The sequence below is a fragment of the Cloeon dipterum genome, chromosome X (genome assembly GCF_949628265.1).
Source record: "Cloeon dipterum chromosome X, ieCloDipt1.1, whole genome shotgun sequence".
NCBI classification, from domain to species: Eukaryota; Metazoa; Arthropoda; class Insecta; order Ephemeroptera; family Baetidae; genus Cloeon; species Cloeon dipterum.
Genome location: NC_088790.1, coordinates 3,866,771 through 3,886,529, shown reverse-complemented (window position 1 = coordinate 3,886,529; position 19,759 = coordinate 3,866,771). Strand labels below are relative to the sequence as shown.

The window sequence follows — 19,759 nt, the reverse complement described above, 5'->3', positions numbered from 1 at the left end:
GTCAATTCTGAGCCATTTATTTATTTATTTATTTTAGAGGAAACATTAATCTACTACTACAGGATAGTATCCAATTTTAAGTTACTTCAGCTTCGAATGAGGGATGGTTTGATTGAAAAATATTAACTGGTGTTGTCGATTATAGTAACCAGGCTTTGGATTTTATTTAACAAACCACTTAATAACTCATTGAACAGAAAAGCGACTTTGGCAGTAAAATTCACGGGTTGTAGGGATGGCACGCTTAAACTGCTTCGATTTCTTTATTATTGACGAGACGCGTTCAACGGTGTCTTGATATAGATTGGGATTTCTCAAAATTCCCGGGTTTTGATCTTTGAACGCCATTAAAATCCGCAAAAAATGGGAATTTCGAGGGTTTCTCACCAAAGTTAGGGTCAGGAATAATAAAAACAAAATCATCAAAATTGCTGGACCCCAGATTCTGGCTCAAATATCTGCACACTTAATTCAAGAATTGCTTAAGGGCCTGAATGAAGCTGCGTTATGCAACCCGCGTGACTCAACGGAAGCACAAAATGCATATGCTGGAATTTGTAGACGGTTTTTTGAGAAGATGACTTTTTAAGACGGTTAGACTGTTTAGACAGTTTTTTCTTTTTTGGACTCCTCTTTGGTGGTTTTTGGCTCAAAGGAAACGATTTTCTGGTTCAGTTTCTTTGGTTTGTCTGCATGTAATTTTTCTTTGAGAACTTCTGGCCACATTTGTGAAGCAGAATTGTATCATACAGTTCACAGGGAAACGTAATTGCAAAGCACTATAGCTAATTTCACTAAATGTAACACAACAGTCATGCTTATTTTATTTTTAAAAATGTTGCGTTTGTTTTAATGCTACTTTAAGTACTAAGAAAAATAATAATATTTGGATCAACAGTTTTTATATCACCGCCGATCGCACAACCTTACAAAAATTCTGAAAATTTGCCTCTAAATTGCGGCAAAATTTTCATTTTTCAATTTTGGAAAAAACAGCATCAAGTTGAATGTGTTTTAACTTATTTTTGCCATATATACTTCATAATTTTGATAAATGGTGCAACTTAAAAGTTGACATGCATGAATTATTTAGGGACATTTTGACGGTTACAGAATTTTAGAAAATTGTAAGACATTTTATGATCAAAAGACTGTCATATAAGACGGTTTAAAGTGTGGCTAAAAAGTCTTCAAATTTGTACTCATTTGTCGTCTAAATGTAAAAATAATGCACAGAAAAAATAACCGAGCGTCTGAAAATCTCAACCCTACTAATGGTGATTGTTGTTTTTTTTCTATTTGAATTATTCTTGATTGATTTCTGTCCTATTTGGCGTGAAAAAATTTAATGTCGAGCAGAATTAAAAGAGTAAACCGCTTCCAATATTGAATGTCTGAAAGACCGAGGCAAAATTGCTGGGTTAGATGTCAAGGACCTTTTCAAGTCGTTTAGATTTGTTATCACAATTCGGCCGGTTTTCGCTGCAAAGGTCATCAAGTGCTTCATAAATCGTATCCACGCTTCCCTGCCCGGGTGCGCGCGGTGCGGGCAAACGAACGCGCTTGACAAGCACTGGCATTTACCGGGGCAGCCGAGCTAATTTTTCTGGCCTTGCGCTAATGCTCTGGGAAGGGCGTTCTTAGCTCAAACGAAAAGAAGGAGAGAAACGACTGCCTTCCACACAGTTGCTGGATTATTATTTCTTTCAAAAGCTTGTGTTGAAGATTTTTTGCAACCGCATGCACATAAAGGACGACGTTTGCGGCGGCTCGAGGTGTCGCTTGATTGGATAAATTATTTCACGCTAGAGGTACGACGACGCTGTGCCGGCGGATCCAACTGTCCTAGATTTATGGAGCGCCTCTCAAGGCACACAAAAGCACTTGAGTCCAGGGTTAAAAAATCATAAATCATGTCGCGCCCACCTTGATTGCGCCTTGCAGCCCCGAAATTCATTTTCTGGGCTTCTGCTTTATGTAAATTTATGTGTTGACATTGACAATAAATTATAATACACAACTTGTTATTCGTTTTATTCAATCAATGTTAGAGATAAAGGCCTGAATTATTTATTTGGTTAGCAAGTGGTCAAATGATAATTTTCAGATGTTTTTATACTGCAGGTGGGTCTCTGTTGCCAAGGGTTTCGGATTTCTATGAAATTTGGTGTAATTATTGTCAGAGTGAAGATAAATGGATAATTAAGGAGTCTAAAATTATCTACATTAAGCACCCAACAGCTTTGCCACGTTAAAAACTTCGTAGGTCAAAGGTCAAGGTCACTAAAATTTGACCCAAGATTTCCAGTAACTCTTGCATAACGAAGGGAACAAAAATTTTTATTTTTGAGATTGACTTTTAATATGAAAAAACATTTGAAAAAATGGTGGCATGAGTATTATTTCGTATTTTTTAGAAATTCGAATTTGAATTTTGAAAAAAAATTCTTTCGCCCCTAAGTGAAATTACTCCATAGTTTAATTCATTTTTCGGTCATATTTGGTAGCCAAGTGATCCCTTTTGAATTTTTTGGTGGTTAAAATCAACCCCCAGGGAGGTTTTTCAGTTAGTTATTAAATTCCACTTAATCCGACCGTCATTGGTATCGTTCTCAATGTTTTCTTCCCCAAAATATTCAAATTTGAAGTCAGTTTCACGTTTACCTTGCTTCCTTCAGCTCTACATGACCTATCTAAAGCTGTTGAAGTACTTCGAACTGCATTCGGCATGACTTTTGTCTCCACGAATTGAAAAAATCGTTCAAAATGCAATGGAATAAAGAGTATAGGAGTCCTAGTTTCTTCCTTGATATTAAAAATTAATTTATATTAATTTAATTTTTGAACTATTCCTTAAAAAATTGGCCGTACCATCTTGCTAAAGTTCATGTTACCTATTAAACATCCTCAAATACTTCCTAAACGTGTTAAAAATATCGCTTCTTAAGTAATTTAAATTGACAGTAAACAAACAACTATGGCGACTTATTTTAAAGTTGTGCACGCTTTGACTGCTAATGAGTCGCTCGTTAAAAAAGTAATTTAGAGTAACAAGCGTCAAATTTAGAGGTCACGAGAGCAAATCTGCTCTCCTAATGAAATAAAACAGGCGCAAGGAGTAAATTAGGAAAGGCTGCGGCTCGACCATAATCTTGGCGGGTTAATTTCCTGCCTTTGTCTTTGTGGCTAAGATGCCCTCTTTTCGCACCTCGGTCGCTGCCGCTGCTGGCTGTCGGCGAGCAAAGGGTTGAGGCGCGTTGACCTTGATGGGGTGCCCCCCGCCCCACCCCCACCCTTGCGCGCTCAACACCGCCTAGCAACCGAGAAACGGCGGTATGAAGAAAAAGCCCCGTAGCAGCGCGTGCTGATGTCAAATTTACGGGCGCCGCGCGCGTCTGGCAAACGTAATTGTTTTACATTTCACAAAGCAACGACGACGGCAGCACACCATGTGTTTAGACACCTGTTGTTAATTAACCCTCTTCAAATTACAACCTCGATAATATACGCAGCGTTTTGCGTACGACTGCAAAATTTTCTCCTGGGCCCACAAACTCCAAAGCCCGCGCACGTAGAGTGCCGCCGTGAACGCGCGCTTCTGTGTGTGTATGTTTGCTGAAGCATCTAGCTCTCATCCTGATGAAATTAATGGCATTAGCTCCAAAGTGTGCTCGTCCCCCACATGCGTACGCATCCTTTGTGGTTGTATTCTACTGAACCAAATAGGGGATAAAGTAAAGCATTACAGAAGATGTAAATTTTTTACCTTTACTTCAAATACTAATTAAAATATTTGGTAAAAACTAAAAATTTCCAGGTTGCCGTTTAAATTAGTGAGAAAAGTTAGCATGCTAATCAAGCTCCTTACTGCAAAATCACAATTTAAGGAATTTTCCTCTAAATTCCAACACCATCGGAGCGAGGAGAGGGATCGAAATCAAGCGAAAAATTTATTTAATTCTTCGTGAAAATAAGGAAAAATCTGAAACTGAACTGTGCATTATCGTTAATAATTTCATTATTCACAATTTAAAGATAAAATATTCCACAAATACTATACAATGCAAAAAATTCTTAATTGTTGACCTGTAAAGTTCTAATTTATAGCATTACTTGACACTATCTCTTAAGATAAAATCAAATCAATGATTTCCCCATCTAACTGTACACCATCAATTTTATAAACGTTGCAACTTTTCTCTTGCTGTCTTATTTAGAAAACTTTAGTTTAAACCACTAGAAAAAATTGTAACTTGTTCGCTATGCAACTAATTACCAAACATCAACTTTTAAAACCCCTCTCTAATTTCAAACACATATGTGATAGCTTCATTTGTAATGACTTTCCACTTTCCAAACGCGCGGGATTCGAATCTATATTCAGGATCGCACATATTGCCTCAGGAGAGAAAGCACCACAAGATTTCCATTCACAATAGCACACAACTTTTGCCTGTTGCTTAGCACTTGGCTGAAAGATGATATTTTTGCCCGAAAGAACTTTTTGTGTGTGTCCTTTTCTGGCTGCATCGCCAAAATTAGCTTCCTTGAAACAGGAGTAGAGGATATGACTATGTATCTTCAGGGTCAATGTATTTTCACCTCAGCACTTTCATCAACTTGGAAATAGCAGAAAAAGATATATGGCGAGGTTTATTATGAACGAAGTAAGAAAACTCCAATTGCCTGTGGGAGTGTACCAAATATAGGATTTCTAAAAATGGCGACTTTCGCTGCGTAGTTTTTGTGGACCCAGCAATGGGTTATATAGATTTTTTGACATATCATTAAAAATGTGGAAATTACGAAAACCAGAAAGGCTGAATTAGCTGTAAAGCAATGTTCAGTTTAATTATTAGACGAACTGCAGTGTTAAAAGGTTGATGAAAGTGCACTGCATGCACGATGTGATGGACATTTTCTTTGTGCAAACTTTTCAACTCCCATCTACCATGTTTACTTTTCATCGTGTGTCTTTTGAGATGAAGCTTTTAAGCGTAAGAAGCAACAAATTAGTTGGTTTATTCTAAAGCAAAGTGGTACGAGGACCCAATGAACAACTATATTTATTTGGGGTCGAACGAGAGCGGGTATATTTGATTTTCCTCTCAAATTTCACTAATCCACACAAAAATGGTCCATTTTCATTTCAAATTGAAATTTTTTGGATTGCAAAACCTAAAAATGCGTGTCATTATTTCAATAATTTCTTCATCAGGCTTATTTGAGTGAAACTTGGCTAGTGAAGATTTACTTCCAAATTAAAACTAATGATTCTCCATGTTGAGTTGGTTCACCGGTTCCTTTTAAACCCACAGGTGCGTTTGGAGGAAGCAAACAGTGGGAGGGCCCCCTCGAATCCGGCGGTTGCCCCCCGAAGACCTCTGGCTGTCGGTGAGGCGGCGGCGGCGGCGGTGGCGTCGGTCAAGGCCGATCGAGCGGCGTGATTTGGCATCGAGCGCGGCGGCGGTGGCTCGGCGGCCGCCCGAGCCGCCGCCGCCGCAAGAGCGGCCCGCTGGGGCACGGCGGAGGGCGCAGGCGCCGTGCCCCAGCGGTGCCCCAGCACTGCCTCAGTCGTGAGTCAGTCAAGCAGAGTGAGAACGGACGATGCGAAAATGAGGAGCTGCCTGCTGTGCCTGTTCCTGCTGGCCTCGGCGGCGTTCGGCCGGCCGCACCTTGACACGCACCACAATGCCAGTGCCCACATCTACAGCGGCCACCACGAGCCGCTGATCGTACACACAACCACCGGCCGCGTCCGCGGCTTCCTGCGCACCGTCGGCGACAAGGAGATCCGCGTCTTCTACGGCATCCCGTTCGCGCGGCCGCCTCTCGGCGAGCTGCGCTTCCGGCGGCCGCAGCGCGTCGACCCCTGGCCGCACATCCTCAACGCTGACGAGCTGCCCAACTCGTGCTACCAGGTGAGCAACCGAAAATCAATCTCCTCTCTATGTCATTCCTGCGCCCTTCGGACACCATGTTTGCGTTGGCGATTAGTGTCATTTTGCGTTCTTGTTCGCGCGGCGCCGAAGCGAAATTGAGATTTTGATTGTTGGAGGATGTCACCGGCGGCTGTAAAAATTGCATACGCAGAGGGGGGCTCGTCAATTGTCAGTGCTGGAGAGGAAGCAAGGCGTTTATTGATTTTGACAGCTGTTTTGTTTATCATTTTCAGCGGTGGCAAAAACATTGATCCAGTGGTCGCCTATTTAATCAATCGAGATGTCACGTAATACTCATCACTCGAGCAAAACCGCATAACAACGCAATTCGATAAATGGTGCAGCTAAAAATCCAATCGAGAATTCCCTTGGATGATTTCGATCGGCTTTATTTTTCCCTTGTCGGCCGGTGGTGCCGAGAAAATGTTTCTCAACGCGCACCAGCGTTGGGCAAACCCGAAACAATTCCAATACTCTAGGACGCGACAAAATACGCATGATCGGTGTGTACCTGGCCCGGAGAGAGTAGAATGTGTAAAATGCGAGATGCTCCAATGGGGCAACGAGTTGGCCTATCCGCCTTATCTACCGGGCGCACGCTACGGCCCTTGCAGCTCGTATACAATCCGTCGGCCACGCGAATTTTATTGGCAAACGTATCGTCCCTGTCCGAGCTTTGTTTACTTCTAATCGTAGTGGGTGGCGACCTTTCGACTCTTCTACACACGGAAAGGTCACGGAACTCTGCTACGACGGAGTAAACACAAATACGCTCCGCCGTGTGATTAATCATAATCATTTGCTACCCGACTTGACGCATGAGCAAATGAGCCATGTACGAGTTTTCACTCCAATCAATTGTGCATATATTGAAACAAGCGGCTTAACTTCTTTTTCCAGGAGCGATACGAGTATTTCCCTGGATTCGAAGGCGAAGAAATGTGGAACCCAAACACAAACATCTCGGAAGACTGTCTGTACCTGAACGTGTGGGCGCCGGCAAGGCGACGCCACAACCGCGAGCTGGCGCCGCTGCTGGTTTGGGTGTACGGCGGCGGCTACATGAGCGGCACCGCTACGCTCGCCGTCTACGAGGCGTCCACGCTCACGGCCGAGGAAGACGTCGTCGTCGTTGCCATGCAGTACAGGGTCGGTGCTTTCGGATTCCTCTACATGCCAGGTAAACATTTTTCTTTCTTTTCTTGCTACTATGCTTTTCTAATCTTTTCAACTAGTGAAGACTGTCTCCCTACTTGAAATCCTATTTTATTTCACATCAAAGAGAGGAAATCGAAATTTCAAACCTAGAGCTAGGTCCGCTTTGATTATTGCACATTTTTCTACCTCATTTATAACAATTTAATCATGAAGTATGCACCAATTCTAGAAATTTCCGGTTCAATCTATTCCAAACCGAGGGTTGGATTTTTTGACCACCAAAATGTAGAGCCGGAGAGTGCGGGAAACGCGGTTAAACTAATTTAACCTTTGATTAAACACGGCTGAAATTCTAAAGGACAGGGGTTGAAGAGTTCTCACAGCAGAAAATTGGATTCTGGCCGGCATAAAGAGAGAGGGAAGAGATGGCCGCCGGCTGTACACGCTCTCGCATGTTGATATACATAATCCGAGCAGTTGTGAGCGCCGTGAATTAATAACTGTGTTGTTGCGATTCAGCCGGGCTGCTTCTGTTGAATTCTTAAGTGCGGTTGCGTGATGTCTTGACTTCCTTGGTGCGCTAGCTCTGAATTACAGAACAGAGAACGAATGTATTGTGCGCCCGACCGGCGCAATGATAATGAAACAAGCTTTTAATCAAAGCTCTAATACCTAGACGTAGTCATGAGGAAAATCTCGAGCTGCTCTATCGACACTCGCTCATATTTCACGCACAAGCAATCATTTTATTCCCTCTGGCGGTTCGCTTTTCCTTGTACCGGAAAGCACTTCAAAGTTTAGTTTTATTGCCCTCCTGAAAATTCTCGGTATCGATCATTGTAGTTTCGTATTTTTCTTGACAACGGCTTTTCGCTAATTATTCTCAGATGGCTCGGAGGACAGCGACAGTGAAAACAGTTCTGGCGGTAACATGGGTCTTTACGATCAAGTCTTGGCACTTCAGTGGTTACGAGAAAACGCAGCCGTTTTTGGAGCCGACGCGGAGACTCTAACGTTATTCGGCGAAAGCGCAGGCGGCGGTGCCGTCAGCGCCCATCTTTTATCCCCGGTGAGTGAGATGAACGCGATAGCATCTAAATATTTTGCTTCAAAGCGCCGCGGTGTCTTTTAATCACGTTCGCAATTTTCCTTCTCGATCGTGTCCTCCGCAGGTGAGCAAAGGTCTGGTGCGTCGTGGAATTCTGCAGAGCGGCACCATCAACGCACCCTGGAGCTGGATGACTGCGGAGAGAGCGCGGGAAATCGGACGGAGCTTGGCCGACGACTGCGGCTGTAACGCGACCTCGCGGCTGGGACGCGAGGGCGGACAGACCGAGGTGCTAAACTGTCTGCGCAACGTCGACCCCAAGACCATCAGCGTCCAGCAGTGGAACACGTACGGCGGCATTCTGGGCTTCCCATCCACCATCACGGTGGACGGCGAGTTCATCACGGACGACCCCATGGAGCTTCTCAAACAAGGCGCACTCAAGGAAACCGAGATCATGATCGGCAGCAACAGGGACGAGGGTGAGTGTTACATCTTTTCATCTTTTCGTTTGGTAAACAATTGCTTTAAACACAATTATTTTGTTAAGTAATGAGTTTAAAGATAAACATGATGATTGTCTTAAACCATTTTTTATTTCTTTCGTGGATCTTGCGAGGGATTATTTTTATAGTGTACTGGAGGGAACGCGTTTAAAGGGTTGGCGTTTAAGAGTTCGTCTCCATAGGAAGTCAAAGTGGCACATCCCATAGCTGGAACTTTTCAACAAGTGAGTTATCGGCAAATGGCACGGCGCGCTTATTGATTGCATTTGAAAAGTGTGTCAGAGGTGAGCACAGGTAAGGGCTGAAAGGGAAGGAAATGATAGAACGAGAGAGCCTACCAACTTGGCGTGGTGTCTGCCCTTTATATCAGCTGTGTGAACCTGTTTTCCAATTGAATCGGGTCGTACTGTCGAGAAAATCTATTCAAATAATTTAAATTACCATTTTGTATCTAGTTTTCACCATAAATTCATGAATTAGAATGTGCTTCAGTGCGTCTTTGTTTTCCCTCGTCGTAAAAATAAGAGAAGGTACAGTTACATAATGCCTGAAAAAGTAAAACGACTCGTATGACCTTTTCTCGAAAAGGCAACCAGCGTCTATTCTCCTTTTTAATGCAGAAACAAACTATTTTGACGTGCCTGGCTCCATTATGGCACGGATCATCACTTAAATTTTATATAACGATATCAGAAAAGAAGCATAGAATAATTTCTTACAACAACAAACGTTGCAGTGAAATAAAAATAAATTATTCTCACTCTTAAACACATAAATTTGCGACTTTGCCTCAAATATTAAATAAAAATTTCGAGCTTATACGAAGGAAATAACCCGTCTAAATTCAATCAAACTCCATAAACTGACTCTCTCGCAGCTCACGAGTCGAATAATCGCTGCAGAGATCATGGCGCGCACACAATCTGGAGCATCATCCATCTATCCATCCAGCCGCTGGTGCTTTTTGGGCTCATCGAAAGCGCCGAATCAAACTCGCTGGTGTGTTGTCCTCGCTCGGAAAGCGTAGCTGGCGAGAGGGTGGGCTGAGGGAGGGGGTCGGTTGGGCTCTAGATGGCGGGGAGGGCGCGCTCCTCGGCGATAATTTTTGCGACTCACGTCCCGCTCGAGTACTCGCGCGGCCCGAGTACGCGCTCGGCGCGGTGTCGCCATGGCGACCGTGGTGGTCAATATCGGCGCCACCGATCTCCTTAGCAAACAAACAAAACTCACATGTCGACCACCGTGAATCGCAAGAAGCACACACAACAAGCAGCCCGCGCCTTTAATGAGCCGTCGGCAGCTCTCGATTACCAGGCCGGCTGGCTCTTCACGTTGCGCGTCTCTTTTGCATTTTGCGCAACAATCTCACCCCTGCCATCTCCACCCCAGCCAGTCAGTATAGCAGCCGGGACGGCTACGTGACTGCAATCTGATTTGCTGATGGCGACCGGAAACGGTAGCGCCAAATTAAATAAATGTGCGATGTGTGAAAATTTGCATGCCGCTGGGAGTTGTCGCGTTCACTGCTTCATCTACATGCGTAGACGTGTATAATAAAAATAATGGGGCGATGACAGCTAACGGGAAATGATGTTTTATCTACTCAAATATTTATTTAATTTAGATTTAAATGTCTTAATTCGTTTTTGTCTGAGTGAATACGCTTTAAACGGTAATAAATTGTGAATTTTTTGGCACGAAAAAATAAAAAGAACATCACAATGAGGAAAAAGCTCGAGTCGAGCGCTAAAACCCAACTTCTTTTGGTTTCAGGCACGTACTTTGTGCTCTACGACTTCATCGACCAGTTTGACAAGGACTCGGCGAGTTTTCTGCCGCGGGATAAGTTCGTCCACCTGATCAACACCATCTTCAAGGACCGGCCGCAAATCGAGCGCGACGCTATTCTGTTCCAGGTGAGAGAGAGAGAGAGAGCGGGCTGCCGAATCTCGGCCTATGCAAACCGCCCGTCTGTGAGTCTCATTTGCATACTTTGCCGGGGGCGATCAAATTACTCCGCAGCCGCCACCGCTCTATTGGAAAATTGATTCTGCTGCCTGTGCCGCTACTGCGCGGATTTTGAGTGGAAGCGCGCCCTGCCGAGAGACTCGCTCGGATTTCAATCTTGCTTAGATGAAATCCTAGACCTTCGCAGTCGTTATAGCTAGCTTCGTAGTGTGCTGTTTCACGTGTTTAACTGTGCACTCAATTAGAGGAGAGTCCAAGGTTGAAATTAGTTTCGCCGACCGCGAAAGCGACTGCGTGCGAAAATCGTGTCGCCTGCCTTTCATCAATGGTTTTTGCGAGCTTTGGACAAAAAACTGGTCGCCTCATTAAAAACAACCACTCTCGCTTGAGCCTCTTGAGCTGTCAGACAGCGGGGTGAGACGAGTGAGCGAAGAGAGACTGGCTTCCATTCTTTAGAAGCATCCTAGCAGAATTATGAAAAGCATCAGCAGCTTTTCTTCTTGCCTGTCCCTATTTATTTCAATGTCCCTTTTTTCTCGGTCCCTTGCCTGGGTAAAGTTACGTAATTAAAAAATAATGATGTCCCTTGCCCTCGTCGTCAGTGCTCTTCTCCAGAGTAATATTTTTCCTCCTAGGATAGGCCATGGCCGACGAACGAGTGCGGCGCGATCCCTATAAAAGAAATTAGCGAAGCACCTGTTCTCTGCATTTGCATGGGTATATTTTCACAGGCCGAGTTGTGTGCACAGCAGATAAGTGTGTTTGGCTGAAGCTTCAAAGGTGTGCAGCCCGCAAAGAGCGAAACAGGTTGCTTAACTTTGCGAGCCACGTACACCGAAGGTGTTATTAAAAAAGCAATGAGGCTGCCGCGCCTCTTGCATGCTCGTCTCCCTTTCATATTCGCGTCTCGAAGGCAAGATTGTGCATGAAACTTGCTTGTTTTTAATTTATAATGGCGCCGTGTGCTCTAATTAAGAGATACACCGCTGGATAACGCACGCAAGCCACACTATGTAGATGATGCGATTAAGGTTTTGTAGTTTATTATAATTCATAACATATCACGTGCGCGCTGTTTACCTTTAGGTTTTAATTCGATTGCAGGCAAAAACGTATATATACGTAGGTCCTATGGAATTTAATTTTTGGAAGTGCCAGTATATTCCCAATTGAGTAGGCAGCCGACAATTCGACACGACATGCCGGAAATCAGCGGAAACAATATAATCGCCGTTACTAATGCGGATAATGGTTTCAACCTATAACGAAAATCGCCTGTGACCAACTAGAGAAAGAATTAATTGTAAGTGGTTCTCTGATTATCCAAAGATCGAGACAGCAGCGCCACAGTGATAGCCAGCGTAAGCAAAAGGAACGTCAGCCAATCAGAAAATGCGTCCCTTCACTGATTGGTCGCACATTTTGCAAGGGTTTCACACCTAAAAACCGCTAAAATTTAAGACCAACGAGGTCAAAACTTTGTCAAAGATGGTTTTAACATTTTTTTTCACTGATTTTCGTCGTGTCAAATAGTTAGCACAGTAATTCGACTGCTCTAATTTGAGCCTGATAGGAATCAATTAACACTTACAGTCAAAAACGAAATTTCAGTGCTACTTCAAAGCGGTGTGTGCCAAATTTCTTAACTGTGAAATTTGCAATTGCAGTACACTGCCTGGGAGCACATGAACGACGGCTACTTAAATCAGAAGATGATCGGTGACATGGTGGGCGATTACTTCTTCATCTGCCCTTCGAATCACTTCGCAAACACGATGGCCGAGTCCGGCGTGCCCGTCTATTACTACTACTTCGCCCAGCGAAGCTCAACATCGCTGTGGGGCGATTGGATGGGCGTGATGCACGGCGACGAAATCGACTACGTTTTTGGGCGCCCCCTCGACCCCGCCAGGGGATTCACCGACCACGAGCAGCGCCTCAGCAAAAGCATCATGGGATATTACAGGCACTTCGCCGCGACAGGGTAAGTGCCTTCAGTCCTATAATAGTAATTAGATTTCGCGATCAATACACAATCAATATATATCCCACAAGCAGGCTGCTGACCAGCGGTTCAGTGAACTTTGATAAGAAACTTGTTTCAATGTGGATTGCAGGAGACCTACTCCTGATTCTGAAATCTGGCCGCCGTACTCTAAAAACACTCCGCAATTTTACACCTGGAGTACCGAGAGTCTGGGTCGCGTTGGCGTCGGCCCGAGGGCAACAGCTTGCGCATTCTGGAACACCTTCATGCCCCAGATTACGGAGGCGCATGGTAAGCAGTGTTAAATATTAATTGCTACAAACACCGAGAAAGCTAGCGCATGCATTTTTTAATAGAAGCCGCGTACGGAGAGCGGAATCGAATGTGTTCACAAATGCTCTTGTCGTTTCAGCTAAGAAAGAGGACTGTGTGAAAGAAATCGTTCCGAGCGCGTCAGCTTCGTCGGTGCCTAAGCTGACCGCGTTGATCCGCTCGGTGCTCCTATTCGTCGCGTTGGCGTTGTACGGCGTGTAAACGCGCACAGGCAGCCTCTCCGTACACACACACACATATCATTGTCACACATATCAGTCAACTGACGATCTAATTCCTGTGAGAAAATGCAATTTATTATACATATCACACACAAAAATACAGAAACCCACACATATCACATTTTAACGGCCGCTATGATTGCGCAAATCGTTGAAAAAGAAGAAGAAAATAACAGAAATCTCGTGATACACCGCACGTGTCCGTGTGAAAATTCACTCCAGTAGACGCTGCAGCTGCTTAAATTGAATTCCAACCTCTCACCAAAAAAAACTCGTTTTTTAGCTGGAGAGAGGGCCAGTGGAGAGGCGCTTGAAATATGCAAGTGGCGACGTTTATTTTGCGAAACAGACGGATCAATTTTGAAGCCTCCACAAACACTTTTATAGCGGTTTTTACGTCTTTTGGATAAAATTTTAGTCCTGCATTTTTAATCGAGAGATTTGCGTTGCGTATACACAAATCGCTGCAAATTGTGCGCCTCTCTTTTATGAAACTCTCTAAAGTGTTAGCTCGGTACAGGGAGCACCACTCCACTAGAATAATGCTCAATATATTACCCGCGGACAATAATCCCGCGTCCTCTCACTTTTCTACTCATGCGTAGACGCTTTCTCCTCGTGCGCGTGCGCACTTTTCACACCAATCGGCGCGGCGGATGACGTCACGGAGGCCACTCTTGATTGGCCACTATCAGCCTTCAAACGGATTTTCAAGTGAGATTCTATAAATGATGACTTTTATTATGATAAAGTTAAGGTATTCGCAGGGAAGGGTTTGTGTAAAATATACACTCACACATACATTTGGCTTGACAGTTTTGAAATTTTGTCACAACGATTTGACAAACGTTTATAATATTTTGATACTAAATATCGATTGGCCAGAGGACAGAATCTTAATTTTCATCTGACATAATATGAAATACATTGCTGTGTATCACTCACTAGGTGAACTATATAATTCTTTGCATTGAATGAGCGTTAACACTATGCTTATACTTTCTCATCATTGTTTCCATCGATTATTAATGAGGTGTTTTCAAACAAACCCCGATATATCCTAGTGGGAAGTTCTATGTTAAAAATCTTTGTTGTTATACTTGATGAAAAGTAAATACACACACACACACACGCATTTGTAAAAAATGGTTGTTTCTCCGTCTGCTCTCGATCCGCTTTTTTCGTGCCGTGTTTGGTGTTTGGCACTTAATACTATTACGGATGATTTATTAATTAGAGAGATGAAAGCGAGAGTAAGCTACGTGGCAGCTTTTCGTTGGCAACTTTGTGGTAGATAGAACAAACAACACACGCGCTTAATAGGAAGTACACTCACACAAAAGCATATATTAATCTTTAAGGATAAAGTACACTGTAATTTAATACATGCATATCACATACACACGCATAGTAATTATAAGCATGGATATATATACACACTCACACACACACAAATACACTCACTACACTCACACACACACTACGTTAAGATAAAAATATTTACACACGCTGATGTTAATTGGTGTTTTACGTCGTGTAATATGCTGCTAAAAACTGTGCCTTCGATTTTGCGAAACTCGTTTCGAGCCCCGCGTTGTTCGGCTTAGCGCTGGCGCAGCCCCTGTTAGACGATGCGGTGCGGCGAGTGGACTTTTGGCGCAAAGAATCCCATAATATTGTTCCAGCAGACGAGCTGCGTTGTGTGGGGGAATGCGCGCGTTAAATATCTCATACAAGTGACCGGTCGGCTTTCCGAAACACCTCCACTTTCGCGACCTTTTCGACTCTCACCAACAGACAAAAGATCCCTTTAACACTATTCGCACGCACTCGAAAACAATTGATTCCGTTGAATTCTATGAGCTTACAACCTGTGCATTATATACATCACTTTATTGAAAATGGCGGTGTTGGTTGAAAGCAGGAATGCTTTTGCGCAAAATTGGAATTAAATTTTTGACTCTGCTTTAATTGATTCTTATTAAGGGCTAACCACTTGGTTGACAATTCAAAACGACGAGCAAAAAATCGGCAGAAACATTAAAACCGTTACTTCAACCGGTGTTTGATCTAATCTAGCAAAAATAACGTCAACGACCAATCTGAGACAGCCAGATCGAGACTGCAGCGCCACAGCGACAGCCAGCAGAAGCAAGTCAAGCGACAGGTCTAGCTCCTGGATGACCTGCTTTGCTGTCTTTGTGGTGCTGCCGTCGCTATATCAATGAACCATTCTCTGATTGGTCGTCGTCGTTCTTGTGGGACTTTTTGGCCAAAAACCACTACAATGTAACGGTTTTAGCTTTCTCTCTGAATTTCGACACGTCGTATTGAACGTGTAATTCGTCCCTCAGGAATCGATTTTGGCACTGTCAAAAATGAAATTCCTGCTCTTCTTCAAAATCTATAACTTCTTTCCTTCCCAACCTTTTTTACTTTAGCTCCGCCTGCTGGTCCACTCGGCCGTCAAAGCTCCTGATCTGTGCACACACACACACACACACTGTAGTCAATTGCGAATAATGTATGTTCCACCCGCGCGCGTTTTCCATTTTTTCCGTTATTGAACTGCTGTATTGACACATAAAAGTCGGTCGACCCTAAATTCGGCAAAACATATAGCTCTGATTTTCGAGACGCGCGCACCGCCGTGCCTCACGCAACAAGTAGCAATGCTGAGACGAGTTGCTCGTCGCGCCTGACTCGATTTTCGACAGTGTAATCTCATTACGAAAGCCATATCTACATTTTCGTAGTGAGCAACCTGTTCGACGGGCGAGCCGAGCCGGTTGCATAACCTACTTTTCTCCATAATTTCCTCTTCGCTAAGTGCATGGCACGGCTCGAGGCTTTCTAGACTCGCGCGACAGTTCCTTCCCTCCAGAATATTCTCAAATCTTAACCTCTTTTCCAAGCGTTAGCGGCAGTTTTTTCAAATTCTCGTCTGGAGTCGCTCACGGCATGATATTGATTTCTTAAAGTAGTGTTCCCACATACATCTCTTCTTGTGGGTGTAGGAAACAATTCCTGGCCTGCTCGTCTGAACTTTGAACTTTGTGAAGGCTGTAGAGCACTCTCCCTCTCTCTTTCTCTGTCCAAACATTCGGAACCAAAAAGTCGATGAAGCCTTGAAATGCCAATGCACGCGGTGTCTCTCTCTCTCTCTCCCCCCGCAATCTTTCCTTTGCATCTCGCGCTCGTCTGAGATTTTCTTTCGCTTTAAATGCAAATGAAATCACCAGGGTCAGTTGGGCGTCGCAATCGCCCTTAGGGGTGCTTTCAAAGAGGACTTTGCCAGGCTCGTGATTTTCTCTTTGCTCAACCAGAGTGGTGATTCTCTGTGATTCAGTGACGCTTTTTTAATAGTCCAAGGTGATTTCTAATTTCCTAATGACCCGCGCCGCGGTCAGCATTGCTCTAGAGGCACTGCGAGGCGGCGGACTATGTAATCCTCTTTTCAGGTAATCCGCCCGCTTTTCGTCGCAGCAGCCGCTTTTAATATTTTAGTTGAAACAGTCTCCGCAAATTACAAACAGCCGGACAAAATAGATGCTCGCAAAGGGACAAAATGCTGAAATCGGGCGGTGCACGCGTTGTGTTCTTTTTGTTTAAACATATTCCCGAATCAAGCTTCAGTTCATTGATCAGGCCTAGCAGGCATTGTTGATGTTGTTTAGGTCTCAACACTCAGGGTAGCTGATACATTATAATTCTTAGACTGAAAATTCGAGTTCGGCCTATAGTCAGAAAACACTCGTACACATACAGACAGTAAGAAGGAAATAATCAACACTCACACACGTAAATATCATGCGAGAAGAACTATAAAGCGTAACTGGACAAAAAATATCCACACACAATCTGCAGCCTAATCGTATAAAAATAAATATATTCGCGTGTCTGTCACACTATAACCGATAGGTAATGCTCACTAAACTTGTGTACTCATTGTTAGGCTCTACTCATAAATGGGTGTCCATCCACGACTAGCTAAATGTGATGCAGGTACACGCACACTTCCCTATAATATTAAACAAGGGCAGTTTCATTCTGTTTGATGTCCGTTTCGGAAATCGCCGTATGTTATCGCGCAGCCTTTTTACTAAATGCCGCTTTCGTGGGTTAATCATGAGTTTGGACGTAAAAAAACACACTCAATAAGTGATTTGGTATACATTCTATTTTTGCTTTCCTTTCAATGAAACTGCTTCCGAGTAAAAGTAAAGCTGTCATACAATACTCGTGGTGTAACAATCAGCAATTAATTAATCTCACTCAGCACAAAGTCAGTGTCTAATTCAAAAGAATCATATAACTCGTGTCAGGTAAGAGCAGCTATAATTTCATAGCAGAGGTGTCAATGACAATGAAGTGATAAAAACTTTGAATATTATTACATAAAAATAAATATGTATATATGCATATTACGAGAGATTGATCAGCAGAAGAACAACCTTTGTGTGTAAATACGAGAAGAGAATTTTATCCTTTTTAAAGAAAAGAAAAATACTAATCATTCTCTCTTTCTCCTATCAGTGGCCGAGAGGCTTTCCTCCCCCACGAGCCACAGAAATTTGCATAGCTCCGGTATCGGCGGGAATCCGAAATAAATTAAAAGTTGTGCAAGTGGGCGATCGCCTCGGCTCTGGTTGCGAGAGACGCGTTTCCCGAGAGAGTCTTGCTCAAGTGTTTTAGCCTCCTTTGAATGTCATTTGCTTTTGGCCCTGTTCCAGTCAATTTGCATTTCCAGTCCCTCAACAAGTGCCGTTGAAACTTGCATGAAGCACACCACAGTCAAAAAAGATATGTATTTATATTTATTGTCATTGCGTGCCGAGTTGGCTCAGTTATAGTTTCTCCATTTCCTGATTGAATTACATTTTGCGTTTTTTTTTATCATTATTTTAATCAAAATTTACGAAGAAGTGCATTACGGTTATTGTGCAAGTTTCCCTCACTTGTTATAAAATTTTATAAGAAATCGAAATAAATGTGAGTTAAAATTGAACGTATTGGAAGAAATGTGGAGCACACGCTGTGACCTGCTGATTGGTGCAATATATTATGCGTTACGTTTAAAGCTGATTAACTTGGAACTGAAATATTCATATCAATTGGAATTTGAGTAATTAAAGCGCGCGTCAATATTTTGTACAACCCCCAACATACGGTCATGATATGTATTTTTGTAAACATTAAAGAGAAATGAGGAACAAGTGTTTAACTCGGAACTAGCTGTGTTTTGGCTGGTTTTTTGGTCTTTGGTTTCGGTGGGATCGAAAAAGAAGCACAACTGAGGTTTAGGTGTCGTTTCGGTGTTTGTAGCTGTAATAATAAGTACTATCACACACACACTCACACGCAAGATCGATTAATTAGCTCCATGTGCTGCACAAACACTAGGCGCAAAGCCAAATTGATCAGTAATTTGAGCATGCAAGCAGACACTCTGAAATATAGCCGACGATAGTTGAAACAGCAAAAAACCGGATTGCTTTTCGTTGCGCAGAGAGTAAAACAAACGCAGTTGTGTACACTTGGGTTCTGATTTGAATGAAACCGTAGCGCTTTTGATATGGACTAGGCATTAATAAATTGCTCTTGAGTAGGAACAACTCACTTTCCTTGTGCTGTGTATTCCATCATTACCTGTGTACTTAACAGAAATTAATACATATCATATTAATTACTAAATTGATTATTACTGAATGATATATACACTTAAATATGAATATATATTTATGTAGCCATTTGTATATCATGTATGCTAACCGTATTTAGCGACAAATAAAGGAAAAGAATCCAAGTAAAACAACACTCAATCTTGTTTTGTTTCTATTTACCCATAATTTAATAATAAATAAAAACAGTTTATTACGAGTGCACAATATCTTTTAATCCGAAAATTGTGGTGTTATTTTCGCTCCCAGTTAATGGTGTTTGATAAAAGATGACAGTTTCCAAATGAATTGAGGTTTCACTAGATCCAAGCCTCTCTGTAATTTAAATTTAACAAATTTGAAACTGCTTCATAATTTCTTAAAATGTAGTCAGATTTTAATAAAATTCAATTTTTTGGAATCTGCTCAGCGAGATGAATTGAATGATGTGATTTTCAAAATTTTACAAATGGCTTTCCTAGGGTATTGGGGAGAAAATTGAAGTTGAAAACAGCAGAAAAAATGATCCGATTTTGAAAAATGAAACATTTTTTGGAAACAGCTTACAGTTACTCGTTCAGAAGAATATCGGATGTTCATTTTTAAACCCCTTTTTGAAAACTTTTTAATCACTTTTTGCGAAAAGAGTACTTGGAAAATAGCGTGCGGAAACGTTACGGTTGGCGTGAAAACTTTTTCGAGGAAATGTTTTTTGATATAAAAAATTAACTTGCCCAAAATGATGCAAACTTTTCCAATGATTTTCCCGGAAATGAGATAAATGCTGGCAAAGTTTTAAAACACGTACATGGGAAAAACTGGACATTTTTATCAGTTTTCGGTGCTGGATTTTACTCTTGGGCTCACTAGTGCTGAGCTACAAGGCCAAACTCTGACCCAGCACGTCATTTTATAGCCGCATACCAATTTTCACCT

General features: G+C 42.7%; 1 protein-coding gene across 2 annotated transcripts; it reads left to right on the top strand.

The window, feature by feature from the left end:
- The first annotated feature begins 5,560 nt into the window (after positions 1 to 5,560).
- Ace (Acetylcholine esterase) lies at positions 5,561 to 18,980 on the top strand. Of its 2 annotated transcripts, none has more exons than XM_065492846.1 (8): positions 5,561 to 5,921; positions 6,843 to 7,122; positions 7,988 to 8,169; positions 8,273 to 8,630; positions 10,428 to 10,570; positions 12,290 to 12,606; positions 12,740 to 12,900; positions 13,022 to 18,980. In XM_065492846.1, the coding sequence occupies exons 1-8, from the start codon at positions 5,616 to 5,618 to the stop codon at positions 13,141 to 13,143; spliced, it is 1,869 nt and encodes a 622-aa protein (XP_065348918.1). In that variant the 5' UTR covers positions 5,561 to 5,615; the 3' UTR covers positions 13,144 to 18,980. The 2 variants fall into 2 exon arrangements, with proteins under 2 accessions (XP_065348918.1, XP_065348919.1); XM_065492847.1 differs by lacking the exon at positions 5,561 to 5,921 and adding an exon at positions 6,754 to 6,777.
- The last annotated feature ends 779 nt before the right edge of the window (positions 18,981 to 19,759 follow it).